The sequence below is a fragment of the Ochotona curzoniae genome, unplaced genomic scaffold (assembly GCF_017591425.1).
Source record: "Ochotona curzoniae isolate NIBS_2020 unplaced genomic scaffold, NIBS_Ocur_1.0 contig_2210, whole genome shotgun sequence".
Taxonomy (NCBI): domain Eukaryota; kingdom Metazoa; phylum Chordata; class Mammalia; order Lagomorpha; family Ochotonidae; genus Ochotona; species Ochotona curzoniae.
This window is the reverse complement of record NW_024465369.1, coordinates 32,725,029-32,747,009: the sequence shown is the minus strand read 5'-3', so window position 1 is coordinate 32,747,009 and position 21,981 is coordinate 32,725,029. Positions and strand designations below refer to the sequence as shown.

At 40.5% G+C, this 21,981-nt stretch overlaps 1 protein-coding gene across 1 annotated transcript in view; it reads left to right on the top strand.

Moving 5' to 3' along the window:
* METTL8 (methyltransferase like 8) overlaps positions 1-21,981 on the top strand; it is a 105,891-nt gene that overhangs the window by 79,259 nt on the left and 4,651 nt on the right. Inside the window, exons 5-8 of the mRNA XM_040971703.1 lie at positions 8,794-9,164; positions 10,012-10,061; positions 15,288-15,351; positions 18,122-18,261. Coding sequence (XP_040827637.1) covers positions 8,794-9,164; positions 10,012-10,061; positions 15,288-15,351; positions 18,122-18,261 — 625 coding nt within the window. The remainder of the gene's footprint in view (positions 1-8,793; positions 9,165-10,011; positions 10,062-15,287; positions 15,352-18,121; positions 18,262-21,981) is intronic.

The following is a 21,981-nucleotide window of genomic DNA, read 5'->3' as shown; positions in this document are numbered from 1 at the left end:
TGAGAGATCTCCTGTGAGCTTAATTGGCATTTCTTTATATGTCAATTGATTTTTTTGTTGTTTGTTTTAAAGATTTGTTTACTTCATTTGAAAGGCAAGAGTGACAGAGCTAGAGAGAGACATACATCTTTTACCCACTTACTCTTTCCCCAGTGTTCACAACAGCCAGGGATAGGCCAGGCCAGAGCCAACAGCCTAGCACTCCATCCAGGGTTACCATGTGAGTGACAGGAACCCATGTGCTTGGGCCATTTTCTATTGCCTCCTGAGCTTGTAAGCAAGAAGCTAAATTGGAAGTACAGAGTAGCCAGTGTTGTAACCAGGCACACCAATATAGGATCCAGGTAACCCCAGCAGTGGTTTAACCCACTGCACTACAACACTAGCCCCTGGGAGAATTCTGTATGTGTATAAGTTTTGTGCTGATAAGTTTAGAGTGCTTGTTTATAAGTTGGCTTTGATTACATAAAATTTAATACCATACTCTCAGAAAAACACTTTTAATTTCGTCACTCAGTTTTATTTCATTAGATGATAAAGTTTATCAGTGACATGTGGAAATTTCCAGTTTGAGTGCTCAGGTATTTGCATAATTGATTTGCAAAAATAACTTTAAATTGCCTTTTTGTTACATGGCAACTTAGAATAAATTTTCATAACTCAGATTAATCATATCATATATGTCAGATACATGAATGCTTTAATTCACTTTTTGTGATGTTCAGTGTGATTCAGAGTGATTTCTGAATATTTCAGAATTGGTTAGTGTGCCAGATTCCTTCTTGCCCTCAGCAGTGTTGAATTTAATAAGTGAATAATTGAGAAGCTGCTTCATCTGGCTGTGGTTAAACAAATCACGACAACCCGTTTATTGCCACTAGCATAGAGCAATTAACCCTGAATCGGCAGCCTAGGAGAACAAAAATGTCCCTCCAAGAAAAATCTAGAAGGTCAGTCAAGAGGAAGACAGGCCAGATTTCTCTGTACTCTAACATTTTCTTATTATTGAGCTGTACTAGTGATGGGTTAACAGCAGATTGAAATAGCACTTTTCATTCATGATCAGTGAATTAACTCCTCCAACATCCCTGTTAGCACAAATTTTTTTTCAGTTCAGGAAATCAGGTCATATGCTGCAGGTGTTTTGTTGTCGCACGATTGTCATTATGAATCATTTCAGCTTCTGTGAGGGTCTTGGAAGCTATCACAAATTACTGGGAGCTCTGGGACTGGGGCTGTCACCATTCAGTGGCGATAGCTTTGAGAGCTTAAATTTATGCTTTAAAGTATTATTTATTTTCATTTTTAAAAAGACAAAGTAAGAGAGATATCCATGATTTTACTCACCTAGATGCCAGCAACAGCTAGGTTGGGCCAGACCAAAACAGGAGCTAGGAACTTAATATGGGGCTCCCACATGAGTGGCAGAACCCCACACACTTGAACCATCACCTGCTTCATTTCAGAATGCACTTTAGCAGCAAGCTGCATGAAAAATAAACTCCAGCCAGACACTTGGTTATGGAATGCAGGCATCCCAAGTGACAACTGCTGCACCTGCCGCCAAACCTGAAAGCGTAACCTCAAAAACCAACTAAATTCCCAGCCTTTGGTAATGTTTCTTGGTTTTGTTTGCCCCACAAACCTATGTATAGGCATAGAACATTTTCTGTTCCTACTGCTCATTATAATTCCTTCATATATACTTACCTGGCTTATATTTTAGATCACTCAAAAACTGAAGTTCAATAATGCTTTTTTCTGATTGGTTATAATAAATTGCAATCAACATTGTTTCTACAGCTTACTCATAACTGACTCTCAGTCACACTGAAATTCTAATTTATGTTTTTAACATATATTTATATAATTTTTATAATAAATATATTTTTGGCGATGTTTACATAGTAAAGATGCATGCCCATATGGACCACTGATTGAAGTGGAGAGGGTTGAGGAATAGAGGAAAGTGAGTGAGACAACTGCTTCCAAATCCTTTTGTTCGTGTATCTGTGGAAAATGAAGAGAGAGCTACTCTTAGCAGCCCAACCACATCACTGCCCTAGGATGGGGAACAGCCACCCAATATCACTCCAGAATCCCCAATATGGAACATATTCTGATGGCTTCATAAAGTGGTTTTCATAGTCCTGAGATGCTCTTGACTTTGCTGCTCCAAGGATGTAGAAATCCTTCTAAGTACCCAGATACTTGCCATCAAAGCTTGCCTGGGAAAGCTGTCCAGTGTGTTCTGTGTTCCATGGTACTAGATGTCCTCAATGAACAAGTTGTCATAACCGCCAAGTTCATCTGAACATGCTGTCCACTGCACAGGCTCCAACAACTGAATATACCTAGTTCTGACACATGCACTGCATGGTAAGACCACAGATCCTGTAATTTCCCTCATAGATGGGGTTTTGAGTCCAGTGGTCCAGATACTGTCTGCTGGCTCTTGCATGTCTGCCCCCAGCATATCTTAAAAAAAAGAGGGAACTGTGTTGGCACACTGGTATAGTTAGCACAGATTTGGCATTAACCAGAACCACCAGCTATTAGCTCCTCTTCTCCCAGCAATGTAACGCTTGCCTAGGTACAGTCAACCAGGCTGGGGTTGAAGTTATAATCTCAACCTAATGTCTCAACTATAGTTGAGAAGAAAGTAAGAAACAAAAAAACAGATTTTTTTAAGTAAGATTTACTTATTTTTATTGAAAATCAGATTTATAGAGAGAAGGAGAGACAGAGATCTTCTATCCACTGATTTCAATGCTCAAGTGGCTATAGTGACTGGAGCTGAGCCAATATGAATCCAGGAGCTGGGACCCTCCTCCGAGTCTCCCACACATATGCAGGGTCCAAAGGTTCTGGGCTGTCTTCTACTGCTTTCCTAAGCCACAGGCAGGGAGCTGGATGTGAAGTGGAGCAGCCAGGACACAAACCAGTGCCCATATGGGATCCCAGCACATACGAAGCAAGGATTTAGCCACTAAGCTACTATGTGGGCTCTTCCCCCAAACAGAGTATTTTCTAAGATATTTTGGAAGGATTTATTTTGACTTTAGGTTAGAAAGACAGTGATAGGGTATTAGATAAGAATAAGGTCATAGGGAGTAGTGCTGTAGTGCAGTGGGTTAAGTTTCTGTCTGCCACTCAGATATCCCCTGTGAGTGCTGGTTTGTGTCCTGGCTGTTCCACTTCCCATCCATCTCCCTGCTGATGCACCTAGGAAAACCAGTTAAAGATGACCCAAGTACTTGGGCGCATGTCACCCATACGAGAGACACAAAAGAAACTCCTGGCTGGTGGATTTGGCCTGGGCCAGCTCTAGCCATTGCAATCAGTTGGGGAATGAACCAACAGGTGGAAGATGCTTCTCCTTCTCTGTAACTCTGCCTTTCAAATAAGTAAGTAAATCTTGAAAGGGAGGAATAGAGGAGGAGAGAGAGGAAGGAAGGAAGAGAGAAGGAGGGAGGGAGGGAAAGAAAAAGAAAGGGAGAAGAGAAGGAGAAGAAAAAAAGAGTAAGGCCATAATATTTGATAGACTTTGAACAGAACTGTCAAGCTGAGTGGACTTGGAGGAATTTTTTGTTTGCTATGACCTTGAATTTATTTGACTTTAAATTGAAATAAATTTTGTTAGGGTTAAGTGGTGAAAAAAAACATTTGATGTAGTGTGCAGCTCATAATAAATACCCCAAATGTGTGATTATTGTTATTTTTAATGCTACTATTATGGGCATAATAATTTATGTGATTGTTTTTTTTTCCATCCAAATTTTGAGTAGATAATACTTATAAAAGAGGCATAAGAGAACATAGAGTAGCAAGCCTTGACTGTTGCCTTCTAATAGAAGTCAGATCCTTTTTAAAGATTGCATAGATGAGGATTAAATTTAGATGCTTGATGTGTTTAGTATCTGAGCCAGATTGCAGTCCTGTCACCACAGATTCACTTTCCTTGCAAACTGTAAAAATTTAAACAGTAGTATAGGCTCATGTTTAAACCATTTTTTTTATATTTTGTAGATTTTTTAGTTCTAGAACTGGTAATGTTTAATGTTCTCCATAAATGTATAATGTTTAGTAGGAATATAGAATGTTTAGAGTTCAAATGAATTTTAGAGAATATTGTAAATCTACCTCTTCATCAAATGAGGAAATTGTGTAGGTAATAGTGGGCAAAAAATTCAGCTGATACTCTTTTTTTTTTTAAAAAAAAAGATTGATTTATTTTTATTACAAAGTCAGATATACAGAGAGAAGGAGAGACAGAGAGGAAGATCTTCCATCCGATGATTCACTCCCCAAGTGGCCACAACGGCCAGTGCTGTGCCTATCCAGAGCCAGGTACCAGGAACCTCTTCCAGGTCTCTCACGTGGGTGCAGGGTCCCAATGCTCGGGGCTGTCCTTGACTGCTTTCCCAGGCCACAGGCAGGGAGCTGGAATGGAGGTGGAGCTGCTGGAATTAGAACCGGTGCCCATATGGGATCCTGGCGCATTCAAGGCAAGAACTTTAGCCGCTAGGCCACGCCGCCGGGTCCTAGCTGATACTCTTTATATGTGGTGTATATGCAATTTAATCATTAAATTGTTGCTATTGCTATATATTTTCATCTAATTGTGATGAATCAACATAACATGAAATATTGGGGTATTTAGCCTAGTGGCCAAGGTACCATTTGGGATGCCTACAACCTATATCATAGTACCTGGGTTTAAATCCTGATTCCAGCTTCCTGCTAGCATGAACCTTGGGAGACAATAGTAATGGCTCAAGTGGTTTTTTGTTGCTTCCTGCCCACAGGGGTAACCTGAATACCCAGTTCCTGACTTCAGCCACCACAGTCATCTAGGAGTGAACCAGTGGAAGGGAGCTCTACCTCCCTGTTGCTGTGTGTCTCTTGGTCTCTCAAAAAAATAAATAGATTAATTTAATAGATAAATTTTAAATAGATACATGTAATTAATCTATTGAAATTGTATTTAGTTTTGTTATCAGAATATTTATATATGTACATAACTATATATCATATCTTTATTTTTCAGTTGTGCCATAAGATTGCCCCATTTGTGTGTTGATTCCCATGTTGTTAGCATTTGAATTCTCTCACTTTTTCTATTTTAAAAAGAACTGCTATACACACTTTTTATCAGGTTGCTCCTCTGTACTCTCCCACACACATACATCAGTTAATTTACAGAATATTCCCACAAATGAAGCAAGAAGTAGTAGTACATTGTAGCTAGTGGTAATTAGGCTCAAGCCCACTTCACAAGTCGTTGCTTATTGGAAACTCAAATATTAAAGATCTGACTAACAGTATGTCAACATAGGTAGCTGCTTTAAGAAAAAGTTTTAAGAGTTACTCATTTACGTGAGACACACAGTTACCCAGAGAGAAGGGAGAAAGAGACATCTTGTATCCACTAGTTTACTGCCCAAAAGGCTGCTTTGTCTAGGACTGGGCTTGGCCAAAACCAAGAGCCAGAAATTGCATTAGGGTTACCATGGTTCAAACACTTGCGTCAGCTGCTTTCCCAGGCACATTAGTGTGGGGCTGGGTTCGAAGTAGAGCAACCAGACCTTGAATTCAGTGCTTTGTGGGGCACTGGTGTTGCAGGAAGCACCTTAAACAGCCGTGCCACAGCGCTGGCCCCAGGTGGCGACTTTATATTAGGCAGAGAATGTCTTACCTGTATGCAGTGAGTTACAGAGCTTTCAAGGTAAAGGAAGTAGAGAAAGTTTGAGAAGATCCTGGGAAAATCTAATTTCTCCTGAGCCCAATTTCCAGAATGCTGTTTTGTTTTCTTACACAAGTGTATGTGGTAGACTCCAGTTGTTAAAAGTAGAGACAGAACTGTTTTTTTAAAGATAAACACCCATTTTTAGATCCAGTATAATAGGCTTCCTTCCATTAGTGCAGACGTGAGCCTGTTTCACTTAATGTTATGTATTTCTTGCAGAGATCCACTTCCATTTCATAAACCTTAGGGGGTTTCTGTCTTTATAGTGGTCATGCCAGATACAGTCCTGATGGGATGGATGTCTGTGGCCAAGTGGGTGGGGATCTTAGCAGAAGGCCACAAAGATAAAAATGAAAAAAAAAAAAAAGGGGGGGGGGACAATTATAACGATTTTGGAACAGGGCTCTGTTTTACAAGGATGGGCCTGGTCAGATGCAGCTGTTTTGCTGGGTGCAGGGGCTTCTTGAAAATTATGAGAGAAGTGGGTCCTTTTTAATTTTTAGTTTATTTTTGGAATGGGTCAGAAATTCATTTACATCAAAATTCAAATGAAAATTCTCTCTCAACTGTGATACCTGCTCACCCCACCTCCCTCCGTAAAGACAACCAGTGTGGCCCAGTGGTGTGGCCTAGCGGCTGAAGTCCTCACTTTGAACATGCCGGGATCCCATATGGGCGCCGGTTTTAATCCCGGCAGCCCCTTTTCCCATCCAGTGCCCTGCTTGTGACCTGGGAAAACAGTCAAGGGCGGCCCAAAGTCTTGGGACCCTCCCCCACCCCCCATCCCCCCACACACACACGCATGGGAGACCTGGAGGAGGCTCCTGGCTCCTGGCTTCAGATCAGCTCAGCTCTGGCTGTTGCAGGCACTTGGGGAGTGAATCAGTGGATGGAAGATCTTCCTCTTTGTCTCTCCTTCTCTTTGTAAATCTGACTTTCCAATAAAAATAAAATAAATCTTAAAAAAAAAATAAAGACAACCGGTGTTACTATGTGATTATGTTCCCAGAAGTGTTTTGTGCCTATGTAAGTAGGTAGTATGTGTGTGAAGGAGCTTCACAAAGTTCATGGAGAATGCGCATTATCTTCTAATTCCACTTTTCCTTGAATCCTTTGAAGCCCTCTTCTGTAGACAGATATGTATTTTTCTTCTACTTAATGAATGGTCGCATAAAACACACGTTTTCTGTATTTTGTTTTCTCACATAGCACTGACTGTAAATTATTCTATACACACATAAAGCTTCTGGATTCTTTGAAATCACTGTTTAAAGGTCATATACCTATATTGGTTGAAAATGACTCTTCATCCACCGATTATTACAATAGCATTTAAGAAATCTGAAGGGGAGAATTATTTTGTTAATGTAAGGCAATTCTCTAAAATGGAAGAGGCATTTGACCACTTGGGAAACCCTCGTCCCACATGTGAATGCCTGGATTGAGTCCCAGCTCTGCTCTGCATTCCACATCCAGCTCATGTGCATCCTCGGACAGCAGGTGAGAACCCAGACACTCAGGTCCCTGTCACCACATCAGAGACCTGACTGAATTCCCAGCTCCTGATTTTTGCCTAGGTCAGCCTTGGCTATTGTGGGCATGAGGGAGGTAAACAACCAGATAGGAGCTTTCTGTCTTTTCTCTCTCTGCCTGTCAAATACATAAATGGGAATTTTTAAAAAAATTCTGTTTAGGTCTTTATGTTGGGACAGTAGGAAGAGATAGTTCTAGTAGAATGGAAGAATGGAATGTGGGGATGGCCTGTAGACTCCAAGAATGGGGGACTTGATACTGGCTCACTGAAGGCTATTCTTCAATGTAACACAAGATTAGAGTAACTTATTTAAGTGAATCCTTCTAGATCTGAAATTATGTCACTTAGAATTCCACAATTAATTAAGCTGATCCACTTCTGATCCAGCTCTTTGCTTATTATATGAAAAAAGCAACAGAGGATGATCCAGGTCCTTGGGACCCTGCAGCCTTGTGGGAGACCTATAAAAGGTTTCTTATTCCTGGCTTTGGATCAGCTCTCCTCCAACCTTTATGGCCATTTGAGGAGTAAAACAGCTGATGAAAGATCTTTCTGTCTCCTCTCTGTAAACCCGCCTTTCCAATAAAAATAAATAAAACTTTTTTTCTTTAATGGAGTGGCTTTTTCTCTAAGACAATAAAGAACCACACAGGTTATTGGGAAAATGTAATTTTTAAGATTTATTTATTTTTATTGGAAAGACAGATTTACAGAAAGGAGAGTCAGAGAGAAAGATCTTCCATCCCCGGATTCACTCCCCAAGTGGCTGCAGCAGCAGTGGCTGAGTCGATCTGATGCTGGAAACCAGGAACCAGGAGCTTCTTCCAGGTCTCCCATGCAGGTGGAGAGTGCCAAGGCTCTGGGCCATTCTCTGCTGCTTTCTCAGGCCACAAGCAGGGAGCTGGATGGTAGGTAAGGCAGCTGGGACATGAACCAGCACCTGTGTGTGATTCTAGCACTTGAAGAAGGGAGGATTTGCCAATTGAGCCATTGTTTCCAGACCCTAAAAATTGTTGACATTCCACAATTAAACTACAGAAAATAATTTATAATGACTAAATTATTCATAGCAGTTAATCACCCAAATTATTAAGATAGAAGCAAACTTATGGTGCTAGGAAACTTATTCCACACTTTGAAACGTTTTGGCAGAATTATATAAAGCTCTTTGTTTTAACCTTTTATAAGATAAATGAAAGTTAGGAAGACATTAAAGTTATAGTAAATGTATAAAGTCACAGAAAATGCACATTATCTTTTAATTCCATTTTCCCTGAACTTTTTGAAATATGCTCATAATTGTTAAAAATGATAAATAATGTACTAGAGGGTTTTGAAAAGTTCATGGAAAACGCATACCGATAAAAAACTGGGCATGGATTTCTTTTTTTACCAACAGAATAAATTTCTCTTTCAACTCCCTCTTTTTCCACATCCCCCTTGTATGCTATGAAAGTAATAGCTAATAGTAAATATAATTTATGGTAAAATCTTTTTCTCTTTTTTTCAGTTAAATATGAGAGTGAAGCTAGCAAATACTGGAATACATTTTACAAGGTTCACAAGAATAAATTTTTCAAGGATCGTAATTGGCTGTTGAGGGAATTTCCTGAAATTCTTCCGGTTGGTGGAAAAGCTGAAGAAGAGACCAAAGAATCGTCTTGGGCTTGCCTAAAAACGAATTCTGCAAATTGCTTCCCAGCAATGCACTGCCCTACTATGCCTGAAGGAAGAACTCAGTATAAGGAGAGTTATGGCTCAGCAGATGGTCAGAGTGAAAGAAGGCCTCATTCTTCCCACTTGAACTCTGAAGAACACAGAGAAAGTTGTTTGAAGGCCGAGTTATTTCCTGGGAGCAATGCCACCTTCAGAATACTAGAGGTACTGGGCTCGAGAGACGACAAACACGGGAAGTGGCAAATAAAAGCTATACCTTCCATATTATTTTATCAGTAGTCTAGTTTTTTAGGTGCAAAATGATTAAACATGAATAAGTACTCAGTGTACTTTTGTGCAAAAGAGTATTCAAGGAACTCACATTTCTAATACCAAGTTAGAAATTTATAGTTTTAATTTTGCTTTTTTTTTTTTTTTAAATTTGTTTCCATTTCACAACTGGAGGCAATTGTAAGCACCAATGAAATTTTGGCCTTAATTTTACTCTCTCTGTAGTTAAAACTTTTTAGGGAAAATGGAAATGTGAAATAAATAATTTTCTATAATCTTGGCTTACATTTGGCTTAGTTTTGGCCATTACAGCTACTAGGGGAGTGAACCAATGGATGGAGGATATTTTTATCTCTCCTTCTTTCTGTAATCTACCTTTCCAATGAAAATAAAATAAATCTTAAAAAAAAAAAAAGAAGTGAATCAGCCAGGACTTGCACCAGCACCCATACAGGATGTCAGAGGTTTAGTTAGCTACACCGTACTGCTGAACCCTGTCTGGTTTTATTTCATGAGCCCTTCCGTGTTGTTCACACTGTGTTGGTTGCCCTTTACTTTGGTATATTTGAGGTTTTAAGCATGTGTAAAAATTCTAAATACTTCCATGGTTAAATTTTTAAGTGTTATTCTTGTGGTTTGCCTTATTGCTTTTGAGTTTAGAAACCTCTACCATACCCAAAAATCCAATAAATTTGTTCCTGTTTTTAAAATGGGAAATTTAACATTGGTAATGAAAATTTGACCTTGTTTTTATGACATTTGTTTATTCTTTTGATTTTAGGTTGGCTGTGGTGCTGGAAATAGTGTGTTCCCAATTCTGGACACCTTGCGGTAAGCTTTTGGCATTTCCTCCTATAGAATTTTACATATTTCAGTAATGTTGAGAAATTCTATAAAAATGTTATCATGGAAATGTGCCACCCAGTAGTGTTCTTATTTCCAATATAAACAACAACTAAAGCAACTTCAAAAGAAGTGTCTTAGTGTCTCTACTTTCCCATGAACTTGGAATTGCTCTGAAGGTTGTGCTTCACATACAGGCTGTCCATCATGGGTTTAAACTAATATTGTAAGCCTGTTCATGTGGATGAGAAAAATCAGAAAAGAGCAAGAGATGTGATCCTCCCACTAAAGTGTAAACTGCTAAACTGCAGAGATTTTTTTTCCTCGTCCTGGATACTTAGATATCATTTTACACGTAAGAGAACTGAAGTTAAAATTTAGAATTTAATCCCCACTTTTTTATCATCACTTCTGAAACAACACCCAATTTAAGACCGTCACATGTCAGATTATCTTGTCTAGCTTGAAATTGTGCAGGGGTAGCATGAACTAACCCCTAGTCTCAAAGCACAAGTCAATGAAGGGATGGTGCTATCTCCTGTGAACTCCCCCAGTTATTTCCGTGATGAAATAGACACACATAACAGAGCTATTCAAGCACCTCTCACCAAAGCCCAATAGGTTGTGATAGTCTTTGTAGTGTTTATCTATTTATTTTTATTTGTTACGCAGAGTAAGAGAGAGATCTTCTGTCCACTGGTTCCCACCCTAAATGTCCACGACAGAGATAGGCCATCCTAAAGCCAGGAGCCCAGAACTCCGCGCTTGTCTCCCAGCTGGCTAGCAGGGCCCTAAGCACTTGAGCCATCATCCTCTGCTGCTTCCCAGGTTGTGTTATCAGGAAGCTGCATTGGAAGCCAAGGGGCCAGGACTCAGATGAGCACTCTAATATGTGATGCAGGTGCCCCAAGCAGCTGCACCACAACCCCAGCTTCAAGTTATATTGTTAGATTTTGCTGAAGCTTATACTATAGCTTCCATCTTATTGTAAAGTCAGTGCAAGTACACTGCAGAACATTTCCATTAGAGGAAAATGCGAGAGGTGGGGTTCACCCATCACTCTAACTTAGCCACTGGTGGGATTTTTTTTGTTCTTAATTCCTTTTGGTCTTTTCTGTGTGCATATCTTTAAATTTAGTGATGTGATCTTTTTAACTTTTCTGTATGAAAATGTAAAAGCTTTTGAAAAAAAAGGAGTAGAATAAATGTCCTTATATCTGTCACCTCAATGCAATAATCATTAACATAATGCAACATCATGATAGTTTATCCTTGATTGTTCCAGATGTATGGTCCCAAAAGACGGGACATTCTCTAATACCCTTAAGAATTAATACAATGAGGCCTGGCGGGAGTGGCCTAGTGGCCAAAGTCCTCACCTTGAATGCGCCAGGATCCCATAAGGGCGCTGGTTCTAATCTTGGCAGCTCCACTTCCAGTCCAGCTCCCTGCTTGTGGCCTGGGAAAACAGTTGAGGGTAACCCAAAGCCTTGGGATCCTGCACCCGCGTGGGAGACCTAGAGGAAGATCCTGGGTCCTGGCTTCAGATTGGCACAGCTCCGGCCATTGCAGTCACTTGGGGAATTCATTAATCATCAGACGGAAGACCTTCCTCTCTGTCTCTCCTCCTCTCTGCATATCTGACTTTGCAATAAAAATAAAATAAATCTTTTTAAAAAAAAAAGAATTAATACAGTGAATGTTAAGTAATTTCCTAGTAATATTAAGTAATTCCCTAATATCCTCTAATGACCAGTTAAAGATAGGCAGCTCTGGGAGCTGCTGATGAATTTACAGTTCTAAATGATCTTTCCCTTTCTGTATGTATTACCTTTTTTTTTTCCTGTCTCTTGTTTCTAGGTTGAAACAATTTCCTCATCTCTGATAGCCTGGTTTCTTTACCCCAGTGATCTCTGAGTTTCTAATACCATAAATACACAGCACTGGCAGCTGATTATGTGACACTTTATGACTGATCTCTAGATCTTATTTAGCATGTCATTTCTTCCTGCCTTGTTTCTCCAAGCCACTTTTATATTCCTTTAGAGCGTACTTCATCTTAATTTGATTTTCCAGGTTGCCTACCTGTGCAATAGAGATTGTTAGGACTCAGTACATATTGACTGAGTAATGTCTCCAATCCCCCATTCATTAGTTGTATTTCTCCCTCCTTACTTCTCCCTCCAACTAATCATTGGAAGCTCTTGGCTCGTCACTCCCTGACTGTTTCCTTTTTAATATGTCTTTGTTTGCCTCCAGTCCATGTTTTAGAAACCATCATACAAGACCTGAGATATTTGATTTATCTTTCAAAGATAACCAGTGATTAGCCTTTCAAAGTGAGGCTTAAACCTTTTTTTCTCACCTCAGAAATTATGTTTTATTACTTTTGGAGAGTAAAGGATTAATGTTTCACATTTTCAGAATATTTTACCATAATTAGAACTCTGGAATTGAGAGGTCATATCATTCTCCAAGGACCATTTAATTGTTAAACCCCCTGCTGGGAGAATGCTTGGTGTTGGGGTGGTGGTAGTGGCACTTGCACCTGTTGGCCGGGAGAAGAGCCAAGCAGTCAGCTGATTTTACAAAAAGACTCTGGTCATAAGACTGCAGCTTGGGGTGCTGATGCAGTGGGAATTCAGCCTCAGAGGTCATGCAACCACTCTGGTAGGACACATGACAAAGGGCACCTGCTTTCGTTCTGTTGTGGGTATTCAGTAACGACTGCCCCAGAGTGACTGCATACTTTTCATTATGAGCTATGTATACCAGTGTCCCAAAAGCACTTTGAGTACATAGGACTTTCTTCCAAGTTCACAGATGGCAGAGACAGATTTCCTTTAATAATAATAGTAATCATAATGATAATAGGAACAAAAATTATAATAGTGTCCTACATTAATGCGGTGCTTATTCTGAGGTACCTTCCCAGGAAGTTTAACTGTATGAACTCATTCAGGCCTTAAAGGCCACCTTGGATATTATATTCATCTCTGACTTAAAGACAAGGAAACAGTTACCAAAATTACCTAACTGTTCTCAAGGTCACAGAACTCAGTGGGAGAGCCAAATCAAACCATGAATAGTCTGACCCCAGGGCTGTCATCCTTAGTGCATCATAGTGCAATTATGCATCTAAGAGTCAGCCAAATATTTCAGTGACATGTGACCACCCAGCAAATAACATGGATTTCATAGGAAACAGCAGGGATATATGTGAGAAAAGACCAAGACATGTGAGAAAGAGACATGAAAGAGAAGACCAAGGGTTAAAGTTTTGGCTTTGGTTCAGTGCTGGCTAACTTCATAACCAAGGCTTATTTTCATCACACTTTAACTTATCTAAACAGAATCCAAATCCCCAGTGCCACAGTATAGCTATATTCTATATGAACATAGTGCTCATCAATGAGTACTGGTAAGTGTTAGACCCTGGGTGAGATTTTGTTAGAATCATACTTGTTTGTATTCCACATTGTTTACAAGTCCACCTCTGTTAGTCAGCTTTCATTACTTTAAAATACATGAGGGCATGAGGGGAATGCTGAGGAAAGAAGGTTATTTATTTCAGTTCACAGACTAAGATTTGGTGGCCCCATTGGTTTAGACATCTGTTAAGCCTATTGAAGAGGGCAGAGGGATGCTCACTTGGCAAGCAGCAAGCATGTTTGGCTTATGTAACCAAACTGGGCAGACTGCCTGTGACCTAAAGACCTCCTGTTAGGACCACCTCTCAGACATCATAACTAGATCAAATCTCTAGCCAATGCAGGCCAGCATTGTGGCATGCAGGTTAAACCACCGCCTACAATGCTGACATCCCATATGGGTGTCAGTTTAAGTCCTTGCTGCTCTACTTTCCATCCAGCTCCCTGCTGATATCCCTGGGAAGGTAGTGGAAGGTGGCCCAAGTAATTGGACCACCACCACCCATACAGGAAACCCAGGTGGAGTTCCCGACTCCTATGTTTGGTCTGACCCAGCCCGGGCCATTGCAGTCATTTGAATAGTGAAACTGGTACCTGAAAGCTCTCGCTCTCTCTCTCTCTGTAACTACCTTGAAAATAAATAAATAAACCCTTTTTTAAAAAGTCCTCCCTTGATCTATCAATCATTGACATTAATCTATTAATCATTAACACAAGACTTTGGAATTTAAACATCTTTCTTAGTTTGGGGAGCCCTGTCTTAGTCAAACCATAACCCCATCTTATCTGAAATACCTCTTGAATCAAAGGCCTACCTCTGGTCCTGCCACAGGATATGAAGCACTGCTTCTCATCGCTGGCATGTGAGCCCTGCCCATAAATCCTTTTACTGTTGGCCCTTCTCCTTACTTAGTGCAATGTTGTCTTACTCCTTAATAGCTTGTAATACTCAATCTTCAAGGTGGCAGGCCTTTCCAAACCTCTACAGAAATTGTGTAAAACCAGTCATGTCCTCCACTAGACTATGAAATCCACAAGAGCCAGAACCACTCTAACCCTTTCTGTGATTCAGTAGTCAAATATGAGTTAATTTAGTTCCAAAGTGCATTCTCTTACTATTTAATATATTTCCATTTACTACTTTGTATTCTAGTACTTGAAACATACATGAGGCTCAAAACATATATAACAATAACTTGAGAAGAAAATCAAGGATTCATCTGTCAGTGTTTTATTCATTTTTAGAAGTTGTGTTTACATGTTGTTTAAAAAAAAAAAAACCCTCTTGTGTGTTTCTGCCCTACCAGGGCAGCAGAGCGTAGCCTGATGAGTTGTACTGAGAAAAGGAAGAATGAAGCATCAGGTCTCAGAGGCTTGGGAGAAGGAGTGAAGGGAGTGAAAGGGGGTGGGGTTCAGCCAAGAGGAGCTGTGGGGTCTACCAGTGAAGGTGAAGGATGAAGCAGTGCTGGCCGAGGGTCTAAGAGGCTTCCCATGTGGGCCTGTGATACCACATGTGGCAGATTGGCCCAAGTAACAGAGAGCCTTGGATCCAGGCTGTGGTTGGCAAATTACCTCATCATTAACCAGTATAGGGGACATTACAGGTTAGAAGCAATAGGAAGGTACCCACACACCAGTGTAGAGAACAGTATTCACAAAGAAGGAACGATGAACCAAATGTCAGCCAAAATTATATTCAAGAGACACTTATTAACAATCTCCTTTCTATTGTAATTGGGCAGATCTGAATTCTAGACTTAATCATTTCTTTTTCATGTCATAGAAACACTCCGGAGTCCTTCCTTTACTGTTGTGACTTTGCCCCTGAAGCTGTGGAGCTTGTAAAGGTATGCCTTGCTCTCACCTCACAGAGCATCTATGTGAAGGTCTTGCTTATTCACTTTTGAAGAGGTTCTTTGGAAATCTTTCCAGATCATATGTTATCTGTGACCATTTTAAACTGAGCCTTTATGAGTTTTAAGAATCATACCAGGGCCCAGCATGGTGGCGCAAGTGGTTAAGGTCCTCGCCTTGCACGCCCGGGATCCCATATGGGCGCCAGTTCTATCCCGGCAGCCCCGCTTCCCTTCCAGCTCCCTGCCTGTGGCCCAGGAAGGCAGTCGAGGATGGCCCAAAGCTTTGGGAACCTGCACCCGCGTGGGAGACCCGGAAGAGGCTCCTGACTTCGGATCGGCATAGTATCGGCCGTTGCGCTCACTTGGGGAGTGAATCATCGGACGGAAGATCTTCCTCTATCTCTCCTCTCTGTATATCCGCCTTTTCAATAAAAAAATAATAAAAATAAATCTTTTTTAAAAAAAAGAATCATACCAATAGTTGATCCCTAAGACACTACCCTAAAACCATTAAAGTTGTTCTGGATTTAAGATAGATCTTGAAGAATTGGTACTCCTAGGGAGGCCAGCACCAATTAGGGCTGACCAGGCAGAATCTGACTTAGAAAATTAAAAGGATAGGTCTACATATGAATAATCATGATGCAAGCAGAACTTGATTATTTTAAAAGAGGCCAATTCAAATCAGGCAAGATTTTCATATGGCTAAAACACCACCACCACCACCACCACCACCTAAGGAAAAAAAAAAAACTTAGATTTTTTTCAATTGTCTCTTGTAAAGGGATCTTATTCATGTTTGTGTCCCTGGAGCCATTCGTACAGTCTGCACACAGGAGGGAATCATTAAAACTGTTGAAGTATTTTTGAAAAATCTGAGAAGGCCAATGATAATGCAAATCAAATTGTCCGCTATTATAAGGAAAACACTTGGGGGACTTGTATTTATTGTTGAATCCCTGATTGCTAGTGTACTTTAGAATGAAGATGAAATGGAAAAGGAAAGGAAGTTATACTAACAAAACTGTATGATAGCCAGCTCTGCTTTTAGAGCAGAGATGGTCTCCCCAAGAAACTGTTGAATTGATCTGAACAATAAGATGCTGGACTCTATGCATGGTACATGCTTGCAATGAAAGAAACAAGACTGGATTTGAACTGTAATACTGCAATGAGGTGGAGTAATCCACCATGGGGGGAGGGTAGGAGGAGGGGTTGGGGGAACCAAAGAGCCTATGAAATGATGTCATACAATGAAATGCAATTAAAAACTGTATGGTAAAGGTATAAATTAAGTAAAACTTTTTGAAAAAAGTCATTTCTGTTTACCAAAGTAATATAGATTTTTTTTTCTTTTTTTTTTATTGGAAAGGCAGATTTAAGAAAGTACAGACAGAGAGAAAGATCTTATATTTGCTGATTCAGTCTGTAAATGGCTGCAACGGCTAGAGCTGAGCTGATCTGAAGCCAGGAGCCTCTTCTAGGTCACCCATATGGAGCAAGGTCCCAAGGCTTTGGGTCATCCTCAACTGCTTTCCCAGGCTACAAGCAGGGAGCTGGAAGGGAAGTAGAGCAGCTAGGACATGAACATATGGGCAAGATGAGTGTTCAGCCACTGAGCCATCACCCTGGACCCAGATTGTTTTTCTTAAAAACTAAAAAAGTTAAGTGGTAGGATACTATTTCACCTGTAATGATACTATCTAGGGTGAATCCTTGTTAATTTTTTTGGTATGTATTTTTGTGATATTGTATATGTAGGCAAATTTTGTATGTATTATGCTGATCCAGTTTTAAAAATAACAGCTTTATTGACATCTAGCTCACATACCATGAAGTACACCATTTCAAAGAATACAATTCAAGGAGCCCAACACCATAGCATAGTACATTAAGCCTCCAACTGAAGTGCTAGTATCCCATATGGGTACCAGTTTGAGTCCCTGCTGCTCTACTTCCCATCAAATTCCCTGAAAATGTGCCTAGAAAGCAGCAGGAGATGACCCAGGTGCTTGGGCTGCTGCTTCCTGTTCTTGGCTCCTGGCTTCTGACTGCCTCATTTCCATCCATCTGGGGAGAGAACTCCAAATGGAAAAATATCTCTTTCTGTCTCTCCTTTTGTCTCTGCCTTCTACATAAAAGTAAATAAACTTTAAAAAAAAAAATCAGGAGCAATCCTTTGGCCTGGAAGTTCCTGGCTCTCTGCTTCAGCCTAGCTCACTTCTGGCCCTTGTGAGCATCCACGCAGAAAACCAACAGATGAGCGCTCTCTCCATGTGTCTATCTGCCTGACACTGTGTGTCTACTTCTCTAACAAAGTTTAAAAATTGAAGTTGGGAAAAACAGTTAATTCAGTGGTTTTTAGCATATATCTTCAGGGTTGTGCAACCACCACTATTATGTAACTCTGGGTATGCCATGTGTGGGATATGTGTGTTTTAAGCTAAAGGAGGCAAGGAAAAGGAGTGGGGAGAGGGTTGCCCTTCCTGTGCCCGTAGACGACACAGGCAGGCCTCCAGCAGTGCTCCGCATCCATGCTTAGGGAGGGATCATGACGGATATTGCCACATCCAACTATTAGAATTCAGTTTGGCAGGGAGAGAGTTTGAAATAAGCTGAAAGAATACTGAATTGGAAATAGACTCCATTTAAATTCACAAGGAAAGGGGCTTGGGGGAAAATGTTGACTTTTTAATATATATATAAAAGAAGAAAATCCCCAAAGTGTGTTGACCTCTTTTTTCTTCCTTCCTCCTGACAGTCGCACTCGTCCTACAGAGCCGCCCAGTGCTGTGCTTTTGTTCACGACGTGTGTGACGAGAGCTCACCTTTCCCCTTCCCCGATGGGATCCTGGATGTCGTCCTCCTCATCTTTGTGCTCTCTGCTGTTCATCCTGACAGGTGAGTGAAGACAAAGGGGCACAGCCAACATGTGAAAGCTCCTTTCTCCTTTCTCAGGAGTAGTTTTCAGACCTATCAAAGCGAAAATGACAATTCCTGAATTTATTATTTAGTGAACTACATTATGTATAATATGCAGCCTTTTAAATGCAGGTGTTTTTTTTTTTTTCCTTTCTTAAGACTTTTAGAAAGAAACTGGTCAAACTACTTCATTAGTGAGCTTTCTGTCACTGTCAGAATGAAGTGAGTATAGTCTGGCAAGACACATACCTATTAAAAGTGACAGTGCTTCAAGGAAATTACAAATTCAGAACAGCCTAATAGACTCCCAAGAGGGAAACTGTACTTGGTGATCAGAAACAAACATCTTTGATTTAGCATCTTCCGGAATGTTCATGAAGAGGCGGGCTGCAGATCTGCTTGGCTTCACACACGTCTCTTGATGGGCTCTTAAACATTTGTTTGTAGCAACAGATGTTTAGCCTCGTGGTTAACACACTGATCAGAATGCTCATGTGTCACAGCTGAGAACCTGGGTTTGATACACATTTCTGCTCCTGATTTCAGCTTCCTGCCAATGCGGACCCTGGGAGGCCATGATGATGGCTCAAGTTATAGGATTCCTGTCCCCCCAGCATAGTGAGTGCCTGGCTCCTGGCATCTGGCATGGGCCAGTTTCAACTATGGCAGGATTTGGTGGAGTCGATCAGTAGATGAAAGATCATTGTCTCTGTCTTTTTTCTCTCTTAGTCTCTATCTCTTTCTGCTTCTCAGCAAGTTAATTCCAAAAGTTAAAAAAAAAATTCTTTTTTAAAGAATCCCACTATGAAAATAGATGTTATTGAGATTTTTCTCTTGATTTAATTAATTTGAAAGACAAAATTAATTTGTAATTAATTTTTACACATATGTACACACACACACACACACACACACAGAGGGAGAGAGAGATGTTCATTTGCTGATTCCCTCTCCAAATAACTGCAATGGCCAAGGCTGGGCCAGAGTGAAGCCAGGAGCCTTGAATTCCATCTCGCCTCTCAAGGTGGGTGGCAGGGGCCCACGGAGGTAGGCCATTTTTCATTCCTTTCCCAGGCATGTTTGCAGGAAACTGGATCAGAAGTGGAGCAGCTAAGACTGACCCAGAGCTCTTAGGGGTGTCAGCACTACAGCCTGTGGTTTAATTTGCTGTGCCTTAAGGACAGCATTGGGGTTACCAACGTTTGCCAGATTATCCTTGGACTTTTATGTTGTAAGTTTGGCCAAGTACCATCATGTAAAGACTTACGATGTACATTTTTAGATTTTCATGATGTATTAAAATAACTGTCTTCCAGCGAGGACACATAAAGAGATGTGACAAACACAAGAATGCTGACCTTCCTCACCAAGGTGACAACACGCTCTTTGTGCAGAAGCACACATGGACAGCATCAGGGCTTGTGATTTTGTAAGGTTTCATAAGCTTGAGCTTTCACAGCCCCTGGGTGGGAGATGCAGCCTTGGATCAATCACGTTTGGTCTGATGAGTGTGGATTTTTTGCCACAGAAATTTGTTATCACCAGTTTGTCTCTTTGCAATTCTGAACTCACTAAGACCCTTCAAATCAATCTGAGAGAAATTTACGTTTGCACCTGGCTAGCTCTGTCAGGCTCCAAGAAGCTTCTTTTCCTTCCCAGTGTCTCTTTCTTTCTTCTTTCTTTTGACTAAAAGTTATCTGTTTGAGAGGCAGAGACAGAGAGAGCGAAAGCTCCCATCAGCTGGTTCCTTCCCTTCCCAAATGCTTGCGCTGGCGGGGCTGGGCTAGAGCTAAAGCCAGGAGCTGAGATTTCAATGCAGGTTTCCCATGTGGGTGGCAGGGATCCAATTACTTGAGCCATCAGTACTGTCTCTGGGAGTCTGCCCTACTGGGCAACTTGACACAGAGGCTAGAATCATTAGTAGCATTGGGTACTCTCATCTGGCATGTGGGTATCTCAACCACAATGCTAAATGCCTGCTCTCTCCCAGTTTCTATATCTGTTTCTTTCTCCTAATCTATTTAGATGATTGGCATTGTTCAAGTACTAGTAGAAAGATGTTATCTATGAATTTTGTTTCCTTATATGAATACTAAAAGGATGGAGTAAGTGGGTGGATGGTGAGAGAACAAGATTTCCTATTTGACATTCATAACAGGAAATATTTAAATTCTAAGTAAGACCACAAAAAGACTATTTGAAATTAGTTTAGATAATGTATTTTTCTCATGATTTGAATTGAATGTTAAAGCGAAGGAGAAGCAGATGTCTTGAGAAGACTGATTTATAGTACGGTATTTCACTCTATTTGTTGTAGAATAGATTCAGATGTATTGTGTTAGTGGCCAATTTCTTTTACAAACCTGGAAGTTATTTAAAAATAGGAGTAGGTGTTATGGCAATGCAAGTTAAACCACTGCTTGGGATGCCCACATCTGCTATCAAAATACTTGGGATCAAGTGTCTTACTCTGCTTGCAATCCAGTTTTATGCAAGGGATGATGGTCTAAGTTCTTGATTGAAGCCATACGTAGGAGTTTCTGGCTCCTGACTTTGACCTGGCCCAGCTCCAGCTATTGAGGGCACTGGGGGAAGTGAACCAACAGATGGTGTCTCTCACTATCCTTCCCTCCTTCTCTGCCACTCTACCTTTCAAATAAATGAATCTTTCAAGACAGTAATAACAAAGTAAGTGGATGGAAGAAAGCTAACAGTTAGTGAAAAGGCAAAGCCATGTCTTCAGGGTCATGTAGGGCTACAGCGTTCAACCCCAGAAGAGCACTAGAAAAGTAGTTCTTTTGCAGCCGGGAAAATCTTGACACAAATGAACAGGAAGCAGTTCAGCTGGTCCAACTTCAAAGGGAATTGATCATAGGAGGCTACGAAAGTGGAGCTAACTATCTCTTTTCATGGCAATAAAAGATGCTTTTTCCAGACCCAAACTATTAGTAAAAATTTTTTTAATCTGTTCTTGTTCTTCTCTCCCTCTGTCCAGAGACAGGTGAGGGCAGCAGCTGACACAAGAGGGACACAGAAAGGAAAGGGACTTTCTCCCTTCTTATCTTGTTCATGTCCTCCCAGCCCATTCCCCACTGCCATTCTTAGGAACTGAACCTAGAGCTGAGTGCCAAACCAGGGGGGTGAGCAGGAACAGCAGCCCACCCCACCCATCTGCCCTCAGCCCTGAACAGAAAAGATGGGAATAAGGGATTTGCAGAAGGAGGTGGCTACATTTCCAAGTACCTTGGTTTTTTACTTTCCTACCTTTTAGTGTCACTCTTGTTTTACTAATAATTAAAGAAATAGATTTTGTTCCATGCAGAAAACCTTTATCCTAAATGTGTATATTTTAAGGTTTAGATATGGTTTGTATTCATTGCTAAAACCTAAGGGTATAAGCACAGTGTTAAAAATAACCTATATTGAAAAAAATCCTCTTCTTTTTCCCTTTCCTGTATTATGTTCCAGTTTTTAATAAGAACTCTTCAGCTAATCTCCACCATCTCCTTCTATTGTATTTTTATCTTGTTTTTGTAGTTGCTTGCATTTTCTCTATACTTCCTTCATAATAGTCATAATCTGGCTTTCACCTCCCCATTCTATTGAACAGTATTTTAATTGAAAGGAATCTACAGATTATCTGACACAAACTGTTTTTAAAAATAAATCCTTGATAACTTTAAGAAGCTTGGATATGGA